Source organism: Schistocerca piceifrons, chromosome 1 (assembly GCF_021461385.2).
Source record: "Schistocerca piceifrons isolate TAMUIC-IGC-003096 chromosome 1, iqSchPice1.1, whole genome shotgun sequence".
NCBI lineage: Eukaryota > Metazoa > Arthropoda > Insecta > Orthoptera > Acrididae > Schistocerca > Schistocerca piceifrons.
In genome coordinates, this window is record NC_060138.1 from 748,938,039 (window position 1) to 748,963,654 (window position 25,616).

A 25,616-nucleotide genomic window follows, 5' to 3' on the forward strand; every position below is an offset into this window, starting at 1 on the left:
ACTATATACCTCTTTTCTTCTGTATGCATCCTCTTTGGTTTGAAGCTGGCACAGTACTTACAGTAGAATATCTTTGGCTTCCCTCTGACAACCATGCCTCCATCCTTGCTACCCTCCCTGTTTACCTTTCCCTGTTGCTTCATAACCTGGGTTGTGAGTAACTGAATCCACTTTCCCTTCTTCCCTTTTTTCCCCTCTCTCCTCCCTGATGAAGGAACAAAGTTCCGAAAGCTAGGAATGTAAATTTTCAGTTCTGTTTTATGTGTATCTATCGGCTGTACTGAGCTGAGGTAATACTGGCCAGCCCCTCTATCTCTTTGTTAGTATTTGCGTGTAGATATAAACAGGAGAAAACCTTGGCTACTGATTGTGGCCTCAAAATCCACTTGTAAATGTAATCAGTATGTTTGATACAGAATGAACATACGACTTTGAGGTCACTGGAATAGGTGAATCATTTTTACGTAGTGAAAGCCCTTAGTGTGTAAAGACTGTGTGGATATTGGTATTTCAGATCAACTAGTTCATTTACCCAGTAGAGAAATAATACTGGATCATACAAAATAACGTTCTTGGAAGGAACAATCACTCACTAAAGAGCACAATGAAATTCAGGAACAATTTAGTCATGGAAGTTTACATAATGTGTACCAACTTGGCAACATCTTGTTACATTTCTTTAGAGATATAGGCTTCAGGGATCATTTAGATCATGCTGGGCTAGAAGTGAGCAACAAGTGGTGGTTTGCAATGTTACCATCATCCCATCATCACCATTTCATATCTTCTTCCTGCCACTCAGGCAAGTTGAAGTGCCATCTTTTGATGCACAGGCTCCCTTTCAGATGAGAGAGAAAGTGAAGTTGTAGAGTGGTTTCATAGTGGATTGTTTTTCAGGAGAGACACAGTTCAGATGTCCATCTGATAAACCAGAGTTAATTCTTTCCCCCAAAGTTACACTAAGACTCACTACTGGGATGGTTCCTTTGGCAAGCTTCTATCCTTATCCAGTCTAGGCTTGCGTTCAGTGTCTTATTGACATCATCATCATCATCAAACAATGGGATATTGAACTCATAGTCTGCCCTTCTTTTGCTGGTGAGAGAAACCACCAGCCTGTGCTGTATGTTTCAGACTCGTATCAGTGTGCCATGTTTTGATGTAATATAATTTCTTTGCTGGCTAGAAGGCAGCACATTGTTTGTCTGGGAACTTGCCCTCTATTTTATATAAAGTGTCAAGTGGTATCTTTATTTTTGGTGGATCTCCCAACTCTTTCCCAAACTTGTAGAGAGTAGGATTTAAATTCTCTTCAGGTGGATGCTTCTAACTGCTAAGCATGTAATTTGTATCACTTTGGAGCATCTTTTGTATTTTAGCACCGTACCAAAAGGAAGAAGGGACATGCATATCACATCCAATAAGATCATGCGTAGTAAAGCACTATGTTATTCAAGCCAATATTCAGTTGCCTTTCTTGTTTATTCTTGGCGTACCCTCCATTTTTTAGCACTGCCATTTCCTTTCTGTTTTGATTTTTATGATTTATTTAAATTACTTTGTGTACAGTTTGTTTAGTTGCTGTACTTTATTTATTTGTGCAAAGGTGCTAATGACCATGTTGTTTTGCACCTTATGCGAGCAACAAGAACAACAACCAGTCAATCATCAGCTTATGTCTTGGTGACTTAAAGTCTTCTGTCATTATATTAATTAGCAGATTTTTATGTTATTACTGTTTCCATTAAATCTCTTGGCGGATTAGATTTTCATGTAGTAGAGTACCTGCAACATAAAATTACTCCTTTGTCATGATTATCGAAAATGTGTTGTTTGTAGGTCGTATTGCATATGTGGAAAGTCCTCGTGGTGCAAAACAACTGCTGCATCAAGGATTCTTACATCAGCTGCAGAGAACTGTTGGAAGCAAAAAGTATTGGAGATGTATTAATTACATTGATAAACTGTGCCCAGGACGTTGTGTAATGGAAAATAATATCTTTATAAGTAAAAGTGTTCCTCATAATCATGATAATCATTATGAAAAAGTGTGGAGGCAGTACGGTGCCAAAGAACAGTGTTGAAAGTACGGTAGCTGTAATCCTAAGGCTCTGCTTCCTATTATAGTTTGTGGAAAGTTTCTTTCTTTGTATGAAAGGTACAAGTGCTGGTAAACTTGCTGTAGCTATAAAATAATAATATAATAATAATAATAATAATAATAATAATAATGGCTTTTTCCATTGACCTTTTGAGGAAAATAAACTTCTAAGATTTATTTATTTATTTTCTCAGTAAAATCTTTCCATGAGATATATTGTAAAACCAATATTGCACAAAAAATGTCTACATTAGAGTAGAATTAGATTATAACAGTGAATATTTTATAAAGAGGCATTGCTTGACTTGTATTGCAGACTCACAAGCTGTTTACACAGTTTCATGATCAAGGTACTGTGACAATCTGACATTCTATAAAATCAGTTCTGAAGTGAGTGATAGGCCCAGATAAAAAAAAGGGGGGGTCAAAATAAAATTTTACATGTCTTGGCAACATGTTACACAAATACTTTAGTTGGGAAAGGAAGACCACTCACTGCAAAAACGGAAGCCTTGAGTCCTCAACCGGCACACGCAAAAAAGAAAGAAACTTTGCTAGCTTTCAGAGCAGTTCTTTTTTGACCTAGGGTAGAAAACTTCTCTCTCTCTCTCTCTCTCTCTCTCTCTCTCTCTCTCTCTCTCTCTCTCTCTCTGTCTCTCTCCTGATGACATCAAGAGACAGTGTGGTACTGGGGTGCAAGACTCACACGTCTCTTGCAGTTGACTCACGTATTGAGTGCAGCTGATCTTCTTCTAGGGTCAGACGGCTGAGTCAATCTTCACAAAATGTTCTTATCTGAAGACTGTAGCTGTTTAAGGGAATTTCGAAATAGACTTCTTTTCTACTCTTGAAATTATTCTGTACTCTCAGGATACTTTTGTTCAACTCTGTTATATTTTCATCTCCACAATAAAACAACTTCACAAGTTTCACACAAGCATTCAACTCACATGAGTCAACCCCGTCTTGGACCATTAGAAACTAACAAATACAATTATATTATGTTTGGTTTAATAACCACTATAAAGGCAGTTCTTGCTTCTTGGAAGTCCAACACCAGAAAGTCAAATGTAAATGTCTTTTGTTCCATACATAATTCATTTGTTCACAACAATACAGTCGTTACACCATCAAGGAAAAGAGCGCGCTTCCTCCTTGTACTGGACATACAGCTCCTCAGGCGTGTGCTGCAAACACTGTCCACACCAATCAACTGACACTGTTGCCGTATTCTCCCGATACACGTCCAGCTTGGACACACAGAAACCGGTGGCGAGGTACGCATATCTCCACTCTCTCACCCTCTTACTTAAAATATCAAGTGTCGAGATGGTGGAAACCCAAGTGTCTCTAGAACTTACACCGAAATTCTCAAGGTACTACACTACCAACCACCAACACCACTACACTAACCACCCCTTTCAAAATCCATAACCCCCTCCCCCTCCATTTACACCACATTAAGTAAAAGGCATATAATATTCTATAAAAATAGAAAATGATACACTACAATCACTTGTCTAGTTATTCAGTTTACACTATATTTCATACACACATAAAGCACTCTGTTCAGTTTATCACGTCTAGATATCACTTTGTTTGAATAGTACCATAATATTATACTTTTCACTCAAATAATATTATATTCGTTTCATCTCATGTCTAGAGATCACTGTTCATCTGTGATTCTCTTAAATTGGTCCTAATCTGTAGTCATATCTGGTTTCCTGCATACTAAAATTATAGGATAGTTTAAGAATTCAAGAATAGATTACAGAATAGTTTAATACTTGAAGGGAATTTGCTGCAGGAAAAAATAGTACAGAAGGAACACTGAAAACAACTAGGGATCCGATGGTCGTCACTCTGCCCGTTAACACAGAACGTTAACGTCTCTGGGGGACAGATGTGACTCCACCCAGATCCTATGGATCTGACATTAACCTCGCTTGAGCAAGTGCATACCAGTACCTCTCATTAAATTTTGTGTGAAAGTCTCCTCACAACAAAACAATCACCACCTTACTACGTAACCCGACAGCAGGTAAAGCTATCCTACTTTCTACTTTGTCATGGAAAAGTTTGAATTCTTTCCAAAAGTTGTCTATAATCTTGTTAAATATATCATTAGGTTTGGTAAAAGCAACAGTCACAATGTTTCCGGAGATTATACTCTTGGTTATTTCTCGACCTATTATTATCTCAAAGACCACTTACATTTATAATGTCAAAGTTGACTATTTTTTCTTTAAAATTTGGTTCTACACTATTTACTCACACACTGACAGCTCGTGTAGTAACAACTTGTTTACTGACACCTGAAATTTTTGATTGAATAATCGATATTACTTCCATAGATCAATCTGTGCTCTCTTTCAAGATATCCATTTCCTGTCTTACAGAATTAAATTTAACGTTACATACATTTTCACAAAATTTTAATTTTCCACTAAATTCAGATTCTACATTATTACATTTATCCTCAATGTCAAATTCTAGTTTTTTAGTTAAATCTTGAAGTTGCTAATCCTGTTTCTGCTTAAATTCAGTAAATAGTTGATTAACATTAAGTATTCAAAGAACTAATGAGTTCACTCTTTAAATCTAACTTCAGATTTCTACCTTATTATTTAAAGAGTCAAATTCAGTCTTTAATAAAACTGTATTTGCTGCTTGACTGTTCAAGGTTTCACTCTGATTACTTAAAATTTCACTCTGAGCATCTAATTTTTCATTTAGAGTGGCTGAATCAGTCTTCTGGTCATCCAACTTTGCACTTTGCTCATCTAATCCAGCATTTAGTTCTGGTTTCAAGGCAGCATCTTGAGCATTTAACTCTGTTCTTTGATCATCTAACTTAGATGTACTAAACCTATTTCTCTCCTTAGAGTTTCACTCTGGGCTTTAAGTAAATTTACTAATTCAGACAAGTCTGGCGTTTCCCTAGTTACCCTGATAGCTGTGACTGGTTCTGCTAGTTTTTGTTCTTGATCCCTATTCATTTTACTCTTAGTTCTTATTATCATTAAAAGAAATCACCTCTACATATTAATAACAGTTTATCCTTCAACAGTCCATTCAACTTTACCAAATAATTATTGGTTTTTGCTCACTCGGCGTAGAGTTCTAGCTGTGTTGATGAATGAGGCGATGGTGAGCGGATGTGTAATCAACGCCGGTGGACAGCTCTGGTGTCGGTGATGTCGGATGTTGGTATCAGCATCAGTGTCGGCGAGCAGATGCGTAATCAGCACCGGTGAGCAGCAACTGGTGCAGTCGGTGTCAGTGGCATTAAGGTATCGGTGTCAGCTTGATGTAATGGTGTGAAAACTGCTTACTCTCCACACCCAATATCCTTAGTTGAAGAGTTGAGGTCTTCTCTCCAGTTTTCTCCACTATTACTTTCTCATGTCTTTTACAACGTTGTACACACAACTTTCTTCCATTTGTTTATTGAATTCAATACGATTTCTGGAAACAGTTCTTGTATCTTGTTAGGCCTAGTTGCTATGGCAACGCCTACTATCTTCTTTCCATTTCTGTCTTTAAATTCCCGTTTTCTTCGGGTCCTGTCATGGTCGCCACATTCTAACAGTCTCCAGATGACATCAAGAGACACTGTGGTATTGGGGTGCAAGACTCACACGTCTCTTGCAGTTGACTCACATATTGAGTGCAGCTGATCTTCTTCTAGGGTCAGACGGCTGAGACGATCTTCACAAACTGTTCTTATCTGAAGACTGTAGCTTTTTAAGGGAATTTCGAAATAGACTTCTTTTCTACTCTTGAAATGATTCTATACTCTCAGGATACTTTTGTTCAACTCTGTTATATTTTCATCTCCACAATAAAACAACTTCACAAGTTTCACACAAGCATTCAACTCTCATGAGTCAACCACATCTTGGACCATTAGAAACTAACAAATACAATTACATTATGTTTGGTTTAATAACCACTATAAAGCCAGTTCTTGCTTCTTGGAAGTCCAACACCAGAAAGTCAGATGTAAATGTCTTTTGTTCCATTCATAATTCATTTGTTCACAACAATACAGTCATTACACTGTCAAGGAATAGTGTGTGCTTGCTCCTTGTATTGGACATACAGCTTCTCAGGTGTGTGCTGCAAACACTTGTCCACACCAATCAGCCCACACTGTTGCCGTATTCTCCCAATACAAGTCCATCCTGCACACACAGAAACCGACAGCGAGGTATACACATCTCCATTCTCTCAGCCTCGTAGGTGTTCAAGATGGTGGAAACCCAAGTGTCTCTAGAACTTACACCGAAATTCTCGAGGCACTACAACACACACCTATGCCACTTCATGGCACTGGTTGGACACACAATAGCAGTGCTGCATTTAGGCAGGTGGACTAGGGTGTGGTGGGATTCATGTTGGGTAGGGTGGATAGAGGGAGAAAGAGACAGGAGACAGGAAGAGGGTTTGGGGTGGGTGACTAGCAGCTCAGAGGGAGGCAGCCTGTTTGCTGGCTAGATGTGTGGGAGGGAGGGTTGGCAGAGGGGCGAGTTTGCATGGTCATCAGAACAGGTGGAGAGTGGCACACACTAAAGTTGTTGTGAATTGGGAGGGGTGTCAAGACAGAGGGAGAGAAACTTGGGTGGAGGTGTGGAGACAATGAGTTACTGAAGATTGAGGCCAGGATGGTTATGGGGCCAAAAGATGTGTTGCAAGGATAACTCTTAATCTGCTGTGAAGATTGTACATAATGTACACATACCATCCCTCCCTCCCCCATTCCTAGCTGGCAAACCTGTTTCCTCTATGTGTGTATTGTAGCTTGAAAAAGGGTTACTCTGAAAGCTAGCAAATGTCCTTTATTTTTTATGTGTGCCTATTGATGAATCATCACTAGTGCTTTTTAGTGAGTTGTCTCCTATACTTCTAAAGTATTTAAAATTCTACCAAAACTTTCCTGCAAAATTAATCTGTTATTCATTTGGTTCCCCCAAGATGTATGCAACTTCTTACCTAAGGAAATATTGAAGGTGATAGTATATATGTCATGATGTATCCCTGTAATTTAATCCTCTAGACCTCTATTCTGAATTTTTTTTAAAAAAAAAAAAAAAAAAAAAAAAAAAAAAAAAAAAAAAAAAAAAAAAAAAGCATGCTTATCTTGACCTGTAAACAACAACTGGTACAAAAATGTTATAATGGGGTAGCATATTAAATACGTTGAAATAATTTGCTTTGGGTTCTGATGCTTGCGTGATCCATTATCTGTACAATAGTATTTTTGTTTCCAAAAGCTATCTTACACTGATTTTTTTCACAGAATGTGATACTAGTTCTCAGGCGGAAATATATTTAAGGAATAAACATAGTTATGATCATGTCAGTACTTTGGTTGCAGCATACATTGTTCTTGACTGTTTTTAACTTAAGAATGTAACCCGTTTACTTTATCTTGAATATGAATACCAAGAAAATTGATTTCAGTAGCACTATCTGTCATTCAATTAACCATGCATATTGTTGGTTCATTGCATTTTTATTCTACAACATGTAGGGATATATAAAAACAGTATGCTGAGAATTTATCGTTACTCTGTTTCTAACAAATTGCATCAGCAATTACATCTGTGACCTCTTCTGCAGCAAGGGTAAGAAGAAATTTTTCACTCTGTGCTCAGTAACTCTGGCATCAATTGATTATAGTACTAATTCAGAGTTTCTCAAATTTCAAGGAAAGTTCTTCACATGTGCATAAAAAATAAATCTGATATTATACTCTGAGGAAGACAGTGATATAATATGCAACTTTTATGGCATTGTTCTGAAAGACAAGCCTGGAATTAATTGTTTTTTATATACTTCACATGGGAGATTGATTTTCTATGTAAGATGTAATACACACTTTAAGTAGATTTCTTATTTGTAATACCCCAAGCTATTTAAAGCGAACCTTGTAATCTGTTCCATTTTATTAGGTTTAAAAGTATTACTCATATATCTTTTCGTTATGTTCCTGTACATTTAAAATGTAATTTATTTGTTTGAAAGTCACCGTTTTTGTAGTGTAGTGTAGTGTAGTGTAGGTGATATTAACCAATGTTGGTCTTTGATAATAATGATTTTAAGAAGGGTCTCAATCATTCATGTCGAAAATTGTTTTCTGTTAATTTTTCAACACTGGATAATATGTTTTTGAAAACAACACCTTTAAGCTGCATTCATATAACGGGTATGCATTTTCAACATTTTTTTTTCCTTCTTTTCAAGTGTTTGTTATCAAATATATGCAACCTGCAGAGCACCAAGCACCAAAATTGCTTATTTCTGAACACTCGTCACAGTATACAGGTTTGGAGCTAAGATATAGTGTTGGACACTCATCCTATTTAGCAGTGCTATTTCTGCAGTTCTTAGTTGCTATGGAAAGGGATCATTTGCTAAGGATGAATTGCAAATACACAATTTTTCTAAGCCCCAGACACCTCGCTGAGCACACACTAGGTAGCACTACATTCTATGTTGTAGGGTACGTAACTGCAAGGCAGAAAGTGTTGATGCTGTTGACATATTATTATGTTTTCTAGTAGAATAAGTCAATGTAGAGAAGTGATTGAGTCTGAATGATGCTCAGTTACAGGGATTTGCAAGATTCAACATTTGTCACTGGATTAATACATGCTCAAGTCTTGCATCAGATGTCACACGTCCTTGTTGATTACTGTAGAGAACTTTTGACAGGACTGTATTTTCAGGGTTGTTTACTGCACAGAAACAGAGAGTTACAAGGACAAATGTATGATGTAGCCTCATGCTGTGAAAACAATGCCACCATTGGGCTCTAGACCAGCGAAAGCACGTATGTGATGCGATGAGCCACAACACATGATGTAGCACTTAAGTGGACATATGTGGAGCTGAGAAATGAAAGGTAAACAATAGTTACCTGTATGCTTCATGAAGATAGTGAAAGTCTATGAATTTCTCAAAGCACCCACCTGAACCCCATCAGACATAATTGGAACAAACTAAGAAATTTGTTGCAGAGCAGATCATTTCTTCAGGAAACCTTTGTATTTCAGAATGAAGGAATGCAGTTTTTCCCTCCAGGGTATCAGTACTAGCATCAAAATGATATCCTACATGCTATTACATATCTTTTGAATGAGCATCTATAGCTCTCCTAAGGTTTTTGCTCCATAATGTATCTAGCAGTGATGTACATAGTCTGGTGATGTTTTTGCAATATGCTATGCAACCCACAGACACCAACTGGAAGTTTATTCCTCATTGAATTTTTAATCTTTGCAATTTTTCGTGTCTTTGGCTTCAGGAAAAATTATGCATTTGTTCACTTCATGCTCTAAGAGGTTTTGGAATGTTGTTGTTGTTGTATGCATTGACAAGTTTTTTCTTCAGTAACACACCTCACATTCGTAAAAAAGCTGAAATGGTGTGTTGCTGTCTCAGTAACAAACACATTGTTAATAACTTACGGTAATCAGATTTGTGAGCTACTTTCTTCCCAGTAAGCTACTGCACAGCTTCCTTTGTCCTCTTTGTTTTATTCATGACTCAGTTATAGAATTACCATGTTTCTTAGTTTTTCCCATTGTATCCCACAACTCATATTTTTTAAGTAATTTAGGAAAACTGATCTGCTGTTTGTTACAGAATATAAATGAACAGAAATATTCCACTTTCTTATACCAGAGATCTTAAGCCATGAAGTAATCCATTTCTGAATATGTTTGTTCTTTGTGAAATTACATTATACCAGCAGCAAGATACACTCAAGTACCTTTACTGTATGTATCTACACACAGTTTTGCAAAATTTCTTCACCAGAAAAGATGAAGTAGCATTCTAGAATGAACAGCAGTTTCCAGTAGGAATAACTTGGAAGTAGATATCCTTGGTATTGCAAAGCAGCATAAATCACTTAATAAAGGCAAGTCTTCTGGTCTGAATAGTATACCAATTAGGTTCCTTTCAGAGTGTGCTGATACAATAGCCAATACTTAGCAATCATTTACAATCAATCACTCAATGAAAGATCCATACCTAAAGACTGAAAAGTTTCTTTGATCACACCAATACTCAAGAATGGAAATCAGAGAAATCCAATGAATTACAGACCCGTGTTACTGATATCAATTTGCAGCAGATTTTTGGAACATGTACTGTGTTTGAACATTATGAATTTCCATAAAGGTTATGGTTTCTTGACACGTAGTCAGCAAGGTTTCAAAAAATAATTTCTGATTTCCAGAATGCTTTTGACACCATTCATCACTAGAGGCTTCTAATCAAATTGTGTGCCTATGGAGAATTGTTTTAGTTGTGTAACTGGATCATGATTTCCTGTTAGAAATGTCATAGTACATTGTAATGGACAAAAGTCTTGAAGTAAAACTGAAGTGATATCTTGGGTCCCCAAGGAAGTATTGTAGGCCCTCTGCTCTTCCTAATGTACAAGGATGTTCAATAAGTAATGCAACACATTTTTTTCTGAAAGCAGGCTGGTTTTGCTCAGCATTCCAATATTTCATATTATCTTCCCATCTCTTGGCTACAAAATCCTATTTTTCAACATAATCTCCATTCTGTGTTATGGCCTTATGCCATCTTACCGGGAGGGCGTGTGTGCTCACATGGTACCATTCTACAGGTCAGTGTCAGAGACAGCATCTTGCTGCATCAATAATCACCCCATCACTCATGTACTGCTTCCCAAGGAGTACATCTTTCATAGTATGTAACAGAAGTCAGAAGCTGCGAGATACGGACTGTGGGATGAATGAGGAAGTACAGTCCAGTGGAATTTTGTGAGCTCTTCTCAGATGTGCAGACTTGTGTGAGGCCTCTCATTATCACGGAGAAGGAGAAGTTCGCCTGCCTTTTCTGTGCCGACAAATACGCTGAAGTCGTTTCTTCAATTTCCTGAGTCTAGCACAATACATTTCAGAGTTTATTGTTGCACAGTGAGGGTGAACATCAAACACAGTAACCCCTTCAGAGTCTCAGAAGACCATTGCCATGACTTTAGCAGCTGAGGATGCAGCTTTGAAGTTTTTCTTATGAGGGGAGGTGGTATGGCACCACTCCATGGATTCCCATTTTGTTTCCAGTTCGATGTGATGAAACGTTTTCAACAAAAAATTATCACAGTCATTGCCCTTTATAGTCTTCTGTTAGGTGTCGAGGAACACAATGGGCAAACATCTTTGAGTATCCCAACAGGTGGATGACACATCCAGTTGTGCAACAAGGTGTTTGATTGTGATCCATCAGTCACCTTGAATGGGAATGTCCACATATTCCAACACTGTTGGAGTTACAGCTGTGTGTGGCTGGCTGGCATATGGAAGATTAAACAGGTTTGCATGACCTTGTTGCATTGATGAAAGATGCCTCACTCGATGACTCACAATGCTTTTGTTCATTGCCAGGTCTCCATAGACATTTGCAAGCACTTATGAATATATGGCTGTGGCTTTCTGCCAAAACTCAATGACAACTCTCTGATTGGAATGCACCTCTGTTACAGATGCTGTTTTGAAGGCTAAGTATAGCACTGCCACCTACTAGAACTTCATGAAATTATAGGGACTGAAGCAGGAATATTCCATGATTGACCTAGAAAAAAAAAAGTGTTTCATTACTTATTGAATGCCCCTCATATATAAACAATTTAGGAGACAATGTGAGCTTCGCTTCCCTCTTAGATTGTTTGCAGTTGATACGGTCATTTACTGCATAGTAAAGTCATCAGACGATAACAACCAATCGCTAAATGATGTAGACATGGTATCTTTATGGCGCAAAATAAGGAGAAGTATGAGGTCATCTATGTGAGTACCAAAATAATCCGTAAAATTTCAGGGACAGAATGAATTTCACAGATTCAAATGCTGTCAGTTCAACCTAATACTTAGTAATTACGACTATGAAGAACATAAACTGAAATGATCACATAGATAATCTTGTGGGGAAGGCAAACCAGGGACTTTGTTTTATTTGCAGAACATTTAGAAGATGCAACAGATCTGTTAGAGAGACTGCTTGCACTGTGCTTGTCCATCCTCTGCTATGTGATATGGGATTCTTACCAGATAGAATTGATGGAGCACATTGAAAATGTACAAAGAAGGCCAGCTCATTTTTTATTATTGTGAAATAGGGAGAGAGCATCACGGATATGAAAAGCGAGGTGGGGTGGCAATCACTAAAACAAAGGCATTTTTCATTGTGACGAGCATTTTCACGAAATTTCAATCACCAACTTTCTCCTCTGAATTCAATCTCCTCTGAATTTAAATTCCCCCCTCCCGACCAACTACGTAGAGAGAAATGATTGTTTTTCCCCATGCTCTCTTAGAGAGTGGAACCATAGAGAAATAGTCTGAAGATGTTTCAAAGAACCCAGTGCCAGACATTTAAATGAGAATTGTAGAGTACTTATATAGATGTAGATCAAATTCTATTTCAAAGCTAAACTTGAAAGTGTTTAAGAAGTTTTGTAGCAATGTGGTAATACTGAAACTGCTACAGATACTGAAACTATTTCATTTTACTTCTTATAATTCCTTTCATCAATAATATTTTTTCTTCCTTTGAGAGTGATGTGATATGTGGCCATAGTCCTCTTATGTGATAAGTGGTCTTGGTACTTAGTGCTGAATTAAACAAATGTAGGTATCGTATTTACACAAACCTAATTAAAGTAAGCAACCGTGTTTTAGTTTTTGGCATCAAATTGTGGCACACTTGTTGTTTGTTTCAGTGCTATTTGAGAAGTTGTTTGTAGAAGTAATATGTTTTATTGAAAACTGGCATAAAACTCTCACCATAGACCCACTGATTTTGCAGTATTTGTTCACTTCCCCATGCAACTATCAGGATGTTTTCTTCACTTACATTGCTATCAGGAGATATGTAGCCTCTTACGATAATGTGGAACACAGACTCCTACAACAACATTCTTTGATACAGTTTCGTAGTTCCTTTGTCACATGAATGAAAGTCAAGCACTTGATGACTTCCTCCATCATTATAATCTGGAACTGTCATAACTGACAGTGTTATGGTCTTTTATAGTTTACCAAGATACATCACAGTGATATCACACGGAATTCAAAGAATTTACATACAATACCACAGATTATGTTGATGTCTGTGATGAAGGAATATTAGAGTGATCTACAAGTGTGAATTTGTGCATGTGTGACGCATTTTATGAAACAAGTACTTGATGGCTCCACCAGCATTGCTCTCTGACTTTGTTTCATTCCAGATATTCCAGCTATGTTCTCTCTGGCAATTGTTAATGTGGGGAATGTACAACAGAAGACAGTGTTTCTGATTGCAATTTTTTTTTTTTTCTAGCTGAATTACATAAACAGAGAATTATTGCTATTCAACCTAATATTCTTCTGCTGATATTTTCCTGGAATATTCTTTTTTATTTCTAAAGTCATCATGGATCAAATACAGGGAACAAGTGATTATGTACTACTTTTATAGAAACCAGAGTGCACTTCGAAAAATCAAAAGACATGAAAGGAAGGCAGTAGTAATGTTGCAGAAGAAGCTGAGTAGTGCAGTCGCCGTAGTGTAGTGGTTATGATACTAGATTGTTGCATGGAGGGTCGTGAACTCAAAACTCACCTGAAATGAAAAATTTTAATTTCCATATTGGGTTCGAGTACATTCTAGAAGTATCCACAAATGGCAAGAATCATTGTACTAGAATGTTTTGTAGCTGTATATATACCGTATGTGTTCTGGCCGGAGGCAGTTCGCTCTGCGCTCTTGTATGTGCAAGTGCTGAATAAACCTTCATTAAGTGAAGTTAGTGTTCGTCATTCATTTAATTACACCTTCCTCTACATGACATTATTGTGGTGGAGGCGCTGGGTATTGGAACTTGTGATACCGCACATTATCGATGACACAGTGACTCCCATCAGGCCACGACAGAGCCGCTGTTTGCTTGGTGAGAAACCCAAGTTCGAAACATATTCAACAGATCGCAATCTATCAGAGACAGAAGAAGAAGAGGACATCACGATGACAGCAACTGTGTGCCACCACATGAGACATCCTTCCAGGTTCTCTGGTGACGATGGCCAAGATCCATACAAGTAGCTGAAGGTATATGGGCATATAGCCAAATTTAACAAATGGGGTGACATCATGTGTTTGGCTAACGTGTTTTTCTACTTGGAGGGCACTGCTAAGCAATGGTATGAGAACAACAAGGAGAAGTTCACAAGCTGGGAAGTATTCCAGGCGGAACTGCACAAGTATTTCGGTGGCACACAACAACAGAAGTGCAAGGCTGAAGATAAATTATAGTGCAGGGCACAATGTCCAGGAGAAACAACAGCATCCTACATTCGAGACGTCTTGGAGCTGTGTAAAATAGTGGATCCTCGAATAAAGGAGGAAAAAAAAGAACAAAAAACTGAAGCCTGTGCTCATATTTTTTGTTAACAGTAAGTGGATCACCTTCACACCCATATCCCACCTCCCTGCACGGTGACCATTCAAACAGATTTACATTCGCCTCTGCATTGGTAAGTATCTAGAAAGAATTACTCTGAAAATGCAATAAAACTAGCAGTTTATTTTCGCCTTGCTTTTTACCCATTTGTAACTTTGAGAGAAGCATTATGTTTGGCGTATTTTGAGTAAAACCTACATTTCTCTTGTTGCCATGTTAAAATGTGTTTATTTTGCCAAAACACAGTGGAGTTTACACAGTGTCACCTCACTAAAATGTTATGCAGATGCAGTTGTGGGAGAATTCTGAAACTGTGGGAAAAGCAAGGTCAATAGCTTACAAAAATTCACAGCCTCAGAACATAAAAAACTGTGCAATGTCTTCACTTATGCTGTTCCAAGACCTACAGCATTTCTTATTTCAGCAGCTATTGATGACCCATAAATATTACATTCTGAAATAAAAAAAAGTCTATAGTTAGGGGAACAACACAGTAGATAATGAAGTTTTGTGTAATAACCATATTGCAAACTACTCTGCTCTTTGTGTGCTGTCATTTGTCAAAAATCACATTTCAGTATCTCAAACCATTTATGAAATATGAGTAATTTTGTGGATATTTCATTCTGGCTTTATCACTGGTGTGTTCAATCACTAATGGGTATGCTAGATCAGATCAATTTTCGTGAGACTGATGACAGATGGAGACCTCTATCCAAGTCTACACAAAAAATTTAGCTAAATTTCATATGAAGCAACTTATTATGTAATATGCACCAAATGCAAAATCATAGTGACCCCTATTTTTCATTGCAAAGTTTATCAAATTTCACACAGTGTCTTACTTAAATGCACATACCACAATAAATTTGACCATTAACAAAACAATGGGCACATCATCATGAAGTTGACATACAAAGCTATAAGGAAAGCAGGAATGTAATTTTTTACCAAATTGTTCCGTAAAATTGTTTAAGAAATATTGCAGGGTATGCACTTTGATTCTGTTGTTGGAGCTCATTACTGACCAGGCGAAAGGTGACAGACAATGTTGGCATCCGTTCCAAACAAATGAATGAACTCATGCAGTGCTTTGGGCAAAAACTGGTCACTGCACATCAGCCACCGTATCCTGTGTGGACTCTAGCATGTAGTTGTGCATGTGTATATCAGTGACTATTATACAAACTTCGGTCATTTGAAAAGGAAAAATGTGGGTTTCAGCATGGACATACATCAAGAAACTTCCTGGCAGATTAAAACTGTGTGCCCGACCGAGACTCGAACTCGGGACCCTTGCCTTTCGCGGGCAAGTGCTCTACCATCTGAGCTACCGAAGCATGACTCACGCCCAGTCCTCACAGCTTTACTTCTGCCAGTATCTCGTCTCCTACCTTCCAAACTTTACAGAAGCTCTCATGCGAACCTTGCAGAACTAGCACTCCTGAAAGAAAGGATACTGCAGACACATGGCTTAGCCACATCCTGGGGGATGTTTCCAGAATGAGATTTTCACTCTGCAGCGGAGTGTGCGCTGATATGAAACTTCCTGGCAGATTAAAACTGTGTGCCCGACCGAGACTCGAACTCGGAACCTTTGCCTTTCGCGGGCAAGTGCTCTATGATCTGAGCTACCGAAGCACGACTCACGCCCGGTACTCACAGGCAAAGGTCCCGAGTTCGAGTCTCGGTGGGGCACACAGTTTTAATTTGCCAGGAAGTTTCATATCAGCACACACTCCGCTGCAGAGTGAAAATCTCATTCTGGAAACATCCCCCAGGCTGTGGCTAAGCCATGTCTCCGCAGTATCCTTTCTTTCAGGAGTGCTAGTTCTGCAAGGTTCGCAGGAGAGCTTCTGTGAAGTTTGGAAGGTAGGAGATGAGATACTGGCAGAAGTAAAGCTGTGAGGACCGGGCGTGAGTCGTGCTTGGGTAGCTCAGATGGTAGAGCACTTGCCCGCGAAAGGCAAAGGTCCCGAGTTCGAGTCTCGGTGGGGCACACAGTTTTAATCTGCCAGGAAGTTTCATATCAGTGCACACTCCGCTGCAGAGTGAAAATCTCATTCTGGACATACATCACATTATTGACAGAAGGAAATGATTACGTTACAACAGAAGATCTAAGTGGTAAATGGCTGAATCTCTGTCAACTGCACCAAGCTGAAGCACTATTCCCAAATACTGTGTTCAAGTGTGAATTTCTTCGGAACCTATTTGTGGAAAAAAAAAAAAAATATTTGAGGCAAATGTGTTGAACAAAATGTCAGATCTCAAGTCATTTTGTGTTTATGTAGAAGACCTTGGAGGGCATCCAATGTCTAGTAAAATGTAGTCTGGGAAGAAGTGTGGGTGCATGCGTGTGTGTGTGCAAGTGTATTTGCATGCACTTGTGCGTGTATGCACTTGTGTCTGTGAGCTCACTCTGAGTGAAACTGAAAAGCGTGAGGTGTTGCCACATGTACCAGCAATAAAATAGTTCTTACATTGTTTGCAGTATGACAATATAAGTATGAAATGGTGCAGATATTTCACTTGTCATTGCAATATATACATAGGTCAGCATTCCAGATAGTTATATTAGAGTAATAAAGTAATATGTGTTCATTAAACTGGCCAACTTGAAGCAACTGACAGAACCTATAAAAATTTTGCTTTCAGAAAGCAAGTGCAGACTATTGCAAGGAAAAATGACACTGTACAAGCAAGCTGCACAACTGTGCACAATCTTTTAATACACTCCAGATAAAGTAATCTTTACAAAACTAACATGCATCTTTCAGTTTCACAAAAGTCATGTGAGGTGTATATGACTCAGAAATATTTCCTTCCATCTCTGATATCACAGCAGAATTATGAAGCCTTGGGCATTAATTAAGAGTCAAGTCTCCTTCTCAGTAAGCTTGAGGTCTATTATCAAAAGGTCTCTCACAAAATCCAGTGACATTCTGGTCATAAGTAAAGGCTGTTAGTGGTGCCGTAGCTATAGTCTGGTCACCCATAGATGAGACAGGTACAGAAACACTGAGGGTACCAAAGCAAAAATGCTGAACTTTTGTTTTCAGATGTTCCTTTAAAATGAAAATCCAGGGGTATTGCCCCAATTTAGTCTCATGCCAGGGCAGGGATTAGTGAAATACATATTACCATCAGTTGCACTGAGAAACAGCTGAATTTGTTAAAATTGAACAAAGCACCAGGAACCAATGAAACTTCTATCATATTCTATACATAATTTGCAGCTGAGTCAGCCCCTCTTTTAACCTTAATATGCTGTAGATTCCTCAAACCAAAAAATTTGCCCATTGGTTGGAAGAAAGCACAGGGAGCAAACATCTACAGAGGGGCAGCAGATTTCATTTGTTGCTGAATTTCAGAACATGTTCTGAGCACAAAAGCAGTGAGAGATTTCAAACATTATGAAGTCCTCCGTTCTAACCAGCATGGACTGCAAAAACATTGATCTTATGAAACCCAAATCGGCTTTTCTCACGTCACATCCTGAAAGCCATAAATCAAGACAGTCAAAAAGGTTGACACTGAAAAGCATTTGACTCTGTACCACACACACACTTTGTACCACACATATACTTATTGAAAGTACAATTAAGTGGAGTATAAAGTGAAATTTGTAAATGGACTGAGGATTTCTTGGTATGGAGGACACATCGTACCTTGTATGGAGAGTCATCAACAGATGTAGAAGCAACTACATATGTGCTTCAGAAAAGTGTGTGGAGATCCTTGCTGTTCATGTTGTGTATATTAATGATGTTAAAGGCAATATTAATAGTAACTTTATACTTTTCACAGATGATGCAGATATCTATAGTGAAGTACTGTCTGAAGAAAGTTCCACAAATATCCAGTCAGACCTTAATAAGGTTTCAAAGTGATGCAAAGATTGGCAGTTTGCTTTTAATGTTCAGAAATGTAGAATTTTGCACTTTACATAACAAAATAATGTAGTACCCAGTGAGTGCAATATTAGTCTATCACAGTTGGAGTTGATAAACTGACACAAATGCCTGGGTTTAAGAATTTGTTGGAATACAATATAGTACAACCATAAAGGCTCAGTCATATGTAAAGCTGTTGGTAGACATTAGTTCATTGGTAAAATAATAGGAAGATACAATCCATGTAGAAAGGAGATTATGTACAAAACACTCATGCAAAAAATCCAAGAACATTTTTCAAGTATGTAGAACCCTTACCAGATAGGACTAACAGCAGATAGTGAATGTATACATAGAAGAGTGTCACAAATGGTCACAGATTTGTTCGACCCATGTGTGAGCAACATGGAGAAACAAAAAAAACTGAACTGGCAGACACCTAAAGATAAATACAAACTGTCCCATGAAAGCCTGCTTAGTAAGTTTAGATAAAAAATTTTAACTGATGAACCTCTAAGTACCACTCCCATAGTGATGGCAAAGACTAGAGTAAACCAGTTACACTGTGCACAAAGACATTTAAGCAATAATTCTTTCTGCATTCCGTATGTGAATAGAATTGGAGAAAGTGCTTATAACCGGTACAATGGAAAGTCCTTTGTGCCAAGTGCCTCACAATGCTTTGCAGAGTATGAATGTAGGTGTAGGCAACTTGAACTGTGTGGCCTGGGGAAACTGTTGTTAATGATTGGGATTGTCATAAGAAATAACAATCTATCTCTGCTCAATACTGGGTTTGCTGCTAGGATCAACATATAGGAGGAAGTCAGCAGTACATCTACTTTCTATTCGTTACAAGTTGGAAAATTTACTGTGACTGTACCCTGACTCTTTAGTTTCTTTTCACATTTTCATTGAATAACGCATCTGAACATTATGGCAAAACAAATGAGGAGAATATACCGCAACAACAGGGAAAGTAAAGAACCCTTCTTGGTCAGAATGTTATGCGCCACCTTTTTTCCCAGTGGTCTTTAGATGATCTTACATTGTTGCAGTTAATAATAAAGTGTTGGATTCAATGCCTCAGAGGACATGTGGAAGTAATATTGAGTGTAATTGCCCACTCACATGGAAACAAACATGTTTGGAAGCTTTGTTTAGTGACAGTTGGCTGTATAGACTGTATATATAAAGAAAAACATCAGAGAACTCTCTCATTAATAACAAGATTTGTGTGCAAGTAAAGAAAATATTGCAGCTGGCAAATAAAGCCAACTGGAAATAACTCCACAACTCTATGAAAAGGGGCACATACGTCTACAAGATTTGGCATAAAGTTAAATGTCTTTGTCAAAAAATATCTCTCTTCAGCTGTAGGATGTTGAAAGATGATTAGCAAATACATGTACTTCTTTCTTACACCAATTTCAGTGGAGAAGCTCCAGAAAGTTGTAAAAGCAAGTCCTAACACAATGCCACTGGTTGACATTGTCCAGTGTTCAGTGATCAATAAATTACCAGATTCTACTTCACACATCTTGAAACAAAATTTTAGTAGTATGTCATACAAATAGGGGTAACAAAAAATTGGAAAACTCAAGTTATTCTCCCTTTATAAAAACTAGAGAAAGATCTTTCCAAACATACTGCATAATGTCCAGTAGCACCCCCATCTTGCACTGGAAAGAGCCCAGACAGATGAGTTACACCAAGACTGGCATGGTGTTTGGTATCCTAAATTTGCTTGCAGATCAAAGTATTGAAGTAGGAAAGGTGTAGGAACCACTGGTAATTTAGTCATGTTAAGCCTGGTTATGACTTCTACCTCCCAATATAAACAAGTCGTACAAGCTGCCACTCTGTACATTACAGACAGTGATGAAGTGTACATTTGGTTGGAAATTTCGAAGGACATTTAAACCCTCAGAAATTTATTTGAAGCATATACTGTTTTAAAGCAGAAAGAAAAGCCTTTCTCAATTACTAATTTAAATCTATTGGATGCTGCTCAGTCACAGAGAGACTGCATCAAGGAGTTTTACTGAATCCCTGTAGTTTGTGTAATTCACACATCTGACCTTCAGCTAATACTACCCTCTATGATATGGGTCTCAGTCCTGAATGATTTGCGAGTTTTAACTCTCAGCACCCACTCCAATTTGATGTCCTGTATCAGTAATGTTATAGATGTTTTCAACTAATACTTAATGTCATGTGACCTGACTTTTTTTGCCCAGTTTTCTGTTCCTACTTGATTAGAAATGCTTGTACAATGCCAATTGGTACTGAGATTGTGTTAATAAAGATATGGCTCTAATATATTCTAAATGAGATAGGGACTTCAAAACTTTCTTAAAGCTAGGCATATTTGATTATAGCTATATTATAAAATTACTTGGAGGAACAAAGAATGCAGTAATGAAAACATGGTTAATACAGACATTACAGAACTCCTTTAGCCTAAGACAATATGATGGTTTTCTAGTAAATATTTCTTTCTAAGCTGTTAGTTGTGGGCCATTCAGCATACTTAAAAATTCAAAAATTTTTAACTATGACAAAGAGCTAAAAATAAATCCCAGTAGAATTATATTATCATTATTTGGAGAGTAAGCCCTCTAATAGAATCAATTGTGTGACTGAGATCTAAATTAATGTAAGGAAGTCATTATATAGTTTCAACCTCTTAAGTTTTGAATTACATAATCAAATTTATTGAATTTAAGGTTTCTCTGGCTACTCCAAAATTATGGCTTTGTTGTGCAATAGGAAAACAGACTATTTCTCAATCTACACAGAAGAATCAAGTGAAAAAGGAAGCTACATAGTTTGTGCAATCAGGTGTCCAATGATTGTTAGGAAAATTTTGATTAATGTTTTAAGGTTTCTCTGGCTATTACAAAATTAAGGCTTTTTTGTGCCATCTTGTGTGTGTGTGTGTGTGTGTGTGTGTCAGATCAACAATGAAAATTATTTTAACATTAAAATAGTAATAATAACAGATACGAAGAAAGTAAATTGGAAAAGGAAAACACTACATGGCAAGCACCGTATCGTCTAACACAGGCACACATTGATCAAAACGCATCCAACACATGGCTAAGAAAAGGCAATATATACAGTGAGATGGAAGGATTCATGATTGCAATACAGGATCAAACAATAAACACCAGATATTACAGCAAGCATATTATTATAGATCCCAATACCACAACAGATAAATGCAGACTTTGCAAACAACAAACAGAAACAGTAGATCACATCACAAGCGGATGTACAATACTAGCAAATACAGAATTCCCCAGAAGACATGACAATGTAGCAAAAATAATAAATCAACAACTTAAACTAATAAAACAACACGTTCCCACATACAAGTATGCACCACAAAATGTATTGGAGAATGATGAATACAAATTATACTGGAACAGAACCATTATAACAGATAAAACACCACCACATAACAAACCTGACATCATACTCATCAATAAAAAGAAGAAATTAACACAACTAATCAAAATATCCATACCCAATACAACAAATATACAGAAGAAAACAAGAGAAAAAATTGAAAAATACATCCAGCTGGCTGAGGAAGTCAAAGACATGTGGCATCAGGATAAAGTTGACATTATACCAATTATACTATCAGCTACAGGAGTCATACCACACAATATCCACCAGTACATCAACGCAATACAGCTACTTCCAAATATGTATATACAACTACAAAAATCTGTAATTACTGATACATGTTCAATTACACGAAAGTTCCTAAATGCAATGTAACATATACTGTACAGTTAAAAGGAAGTCACGCTTGATCAAGGTCCACGTCACTTTCCATTTTTAACCAGACATAACGTCTGAGAAAGGAAAGAAATAATAATAATAATAGAAGTAATAAAATCTTAAAGGGATAATGAAATAGAACCATTTATTGGATTGAAATCCAGTGCAGACAACTGAGAATGAAGAAGATGAATCAGGTTGAAGCTCTACCTGAAGCTTCTTTACCATGAATTTTGTGGCCAATTGAGAGAGCAGATTATGACTGAATGGCTAGACCAATGAAACTACTTGAAATCTGGCTGATTTAAACAACACATTGAGTTGCGGTTTACTATTTTTTCTGAAGCCCCATATAACTAAATCATCTCTGGATATGCATAATGGAATTTAGGTATGACAGTTCCCCATTTCACCCACATGCAGTAATTATCAGAGAAACTCAGTCTCTATGAATGCAATACGTTGGTCAGATATACAAATATTCTGTTGGTTTGTGACAAACACCAAATGGCATGAGAAAGATCCATCATGCAGCTGAGAGTCTTAAGGCCTAGTTTCCTCATTACATTGGCTCTGACCAGTCTGAAAATTCACTTAGTTCAATTCCACAATTCGTTGTGAGCTACTTGCACTGAGTCATGCATTTACGTAAGGGGTTAGATCAAAATTTTTCTAGCATTAACGAATCGCTTGAATGTATATTTAATGGGAGTGAATTTTAACTGTTATCAGCAGAGTGGACAGAATTATCTGCAATAACAAAGGAATAACTGTTAGAAACTGCATTGATAATTAATTATAATTAAAGTACTATAAACCACATCTGCTTACTCAGGCTAAATCTGATATAATAAAATTATCAGGAAAGCCTCTACTTTGAAGAAAACTGTTGTTATATTATTTATATTAAGTGGCATGGTTCACCTACACCTGCTATCTTAGTACCTATATGACCACACTGATCTGTTTATAATGAAATTTCTCACATGTGCATAACTTACAGTTGTCTTCAGTTTTTCTGCATCCATACTGTATTTTACAAGGCACCTTACGTTGTGTGGTGGGAGTATCTTGTGTATGTCTGTCACTTCCCCATTTTCCGTTCCAGTTATGAGTGGTTCACAGGAAGAACGATTGCTGGAAAAACTTCATGTGGGCTAAGGTCTCTTTAAATTTACCTTCATGGTCTTTTTGCGTGGTATATGTAGAAGGAATCAGTGTATTGGTTCACTCTTGTAGAAATGTACACTCACAAAACTAACGGTAAACCACATTGTGATGCAGAATGTGTTTCTCGCAGTGTCTGCCACTGGAATTGGTTCAGTATTTCCATGATGCTTTCATGCATATTAAATAAACCAGTAACGAAATGCATGGCTCTTCTTTCAATCTTCTCTATTTCTTCAATCAATCCTATGTGGTACGAATCTCAGACTGATGGGCAATATACAAGTATTGGTTAAACAAGGGTTTTGTAAACTTTGTCCTTTTTGGGAGTACTACAGTTACATTTGTTTATCTTGAAGATGAACTGCCACTCGCTGCATCGAACATTGATTCCCTGCAGGTCTTTCTTCGCTGCAGTTTTCGTGTGTTACTGTTTCTCATTATACAACAGCAACATCCACAAAAAGCCTCATGGAATCTCTGTTGTTATCCACTAGCCCATTTAAATATGCTTTGAAAAGCAATGGTTCTTAGGGCATGCCCAAAGTTACTTTTACATCTGAAGATTTCTCTCAGTTGAGAATGATATGCTGGTTTCTCTTTACTAGAAACTGTTCAGTCCAATCACACAGCTGGTCTGATAATCCAAGGCTCATCTTGGGCACTAGTATGGAGTCATAGTGATTGCCTTCTGGAAGTCAAGAAATACAGCATTAACCTGGGTGTCAGTTTCTGCTACTTTCTTGTCTCATGGACAAACAGAGCGAGCTGGGTTTCACATGATTGTTGTTTGTGGAACCCAGGTTGATTCCTGACAAGAAGAATTTCTATTTCCAGATATGTTATAATATGTGAGCATAAAACATGTTCCATAATCCTACAACATATTACCATCAGGGATTTGGTGCCTACGGTTTTATGAGCCTGTTTGATGACGCTCCTTGAAACCAGAAACTGACGGTACAATGCTGGTAGAAGAGGAACAATTTCTTTTGCATACACTCTGTAGAATTATATTGGTATCCCATCAAGTCTAGTGGCCTTTTCTCTGTTGAGTAATTTCAGTTGCTTTTCTATTTAATAGTCACTTATTTAAGTAAATGTCATTTTGACATTCCTGCAATGATTTAGAGGAGAAACTACAATGTGATCTTGCTCAGTGAAAGAGTTTTGGAAAAAGACATTTAGTATTTTGGCCTAATCTGTGTCATCCTTTATTTTGATACCATTATTGTCACAGTTTGTCTTGACAGATGGCTTCAATCCATTTACTGATTAACATAAGACATCAACTTCACAGGATTTTCTGTCAAGTGGATTGATAGAATTTTGCTTTTGAGTTCATTGAATGCTACATGCATGGATCTCCTTATGCTAATTTTGGCTTTTTTTCATTTTTGTTTGTCTGTGAGGCTTTGGCTGTGTTTAAATTTGCAGTGAAGCTCTCTTTGCTTTTGTAGTAACTTTTAAACATGGCTATCAAACCACGGCGGGTATTATCCATCCATCGCAATGTGACTAGGCACATGCCTTTCTAAAGCATATTGTACAATACTTTTGGACTTTGCCAGTTGGTACTCAATATTGTGAGAGCTGGAGATATGATTTCCATGTTGACTGCTCATATAATCTGAAACCTTTTGTGTGTCACTTGCTAAGCAGAAAGATATTCCTACATTTCTTTTTATTCCTACTTCCTTACTTGAGTCTAGATAATCAGTTAATTGCTAGGAATGGCTTGTGAGGCATGATTTTAGTTTTTTTGAATTTACAAGAATTTTTTTACATCTTGCTTTATGTCTGATGCTACTCAGTTGTGGACCTCTGAGTCAGAGTGCAGAACACTACTTTATGAGTCAGAGGACAGAACACCACTTTAAAACCTATATGAGGAAGGGGAGTTTGTGTATTATTTTTATGTTGTCTGTTGCTGTTCACCACACTCAAGAGCTACAACAAAGAAATATGGGTCATTTTAAGGACTTTATTAGTTCTAGTTAGCCCGTGATAATTTCAAAAACTGGCACAATAGCAGTAATAAGCTATGGGAGTGAACTAGCTGTTAGCAGGGAGACCTGCCTTTGCAGGAAATTGTGTACATCTGCTTACTGAAGAACAAAATTATTATTAGCACAAAATTTTTCTGATAATTAGGGTTTACTTATAG

General features: G+C 37.4%; 1 protein-coding gene across 8 annotated transcripts in view; it reads left to right on the plus strand.

Moving 5' to 3' along the window:
* Positions 1–25,616, plus strand: part of LOC124711896 (longitudinals lacking protein, isoforms H/M/V-like) — a 474,926-nt gene that overhangs the window by 233,826 nt on the left and 215,484 nt on the right. Inside the window, exon 8 of one of the 8 annotated variants that reach the window (XM_047242191.1) lies at positions 1,840–2,165. The exons of the other annotated variants lie outside the window; for them this stretch is intronic. Coding sequence (XP_047098147.1) covers positions 1,840–2,084 — 245 coding nt within the window. The 3' untranslated portion in view covers positions 2,085–2,165. Of the gene's footprint in view, positions 1–1,839; positions 2,166–25,616 lie in introns of those variants that run through there. 8 annotated transcript variants of the gene reach the window in all.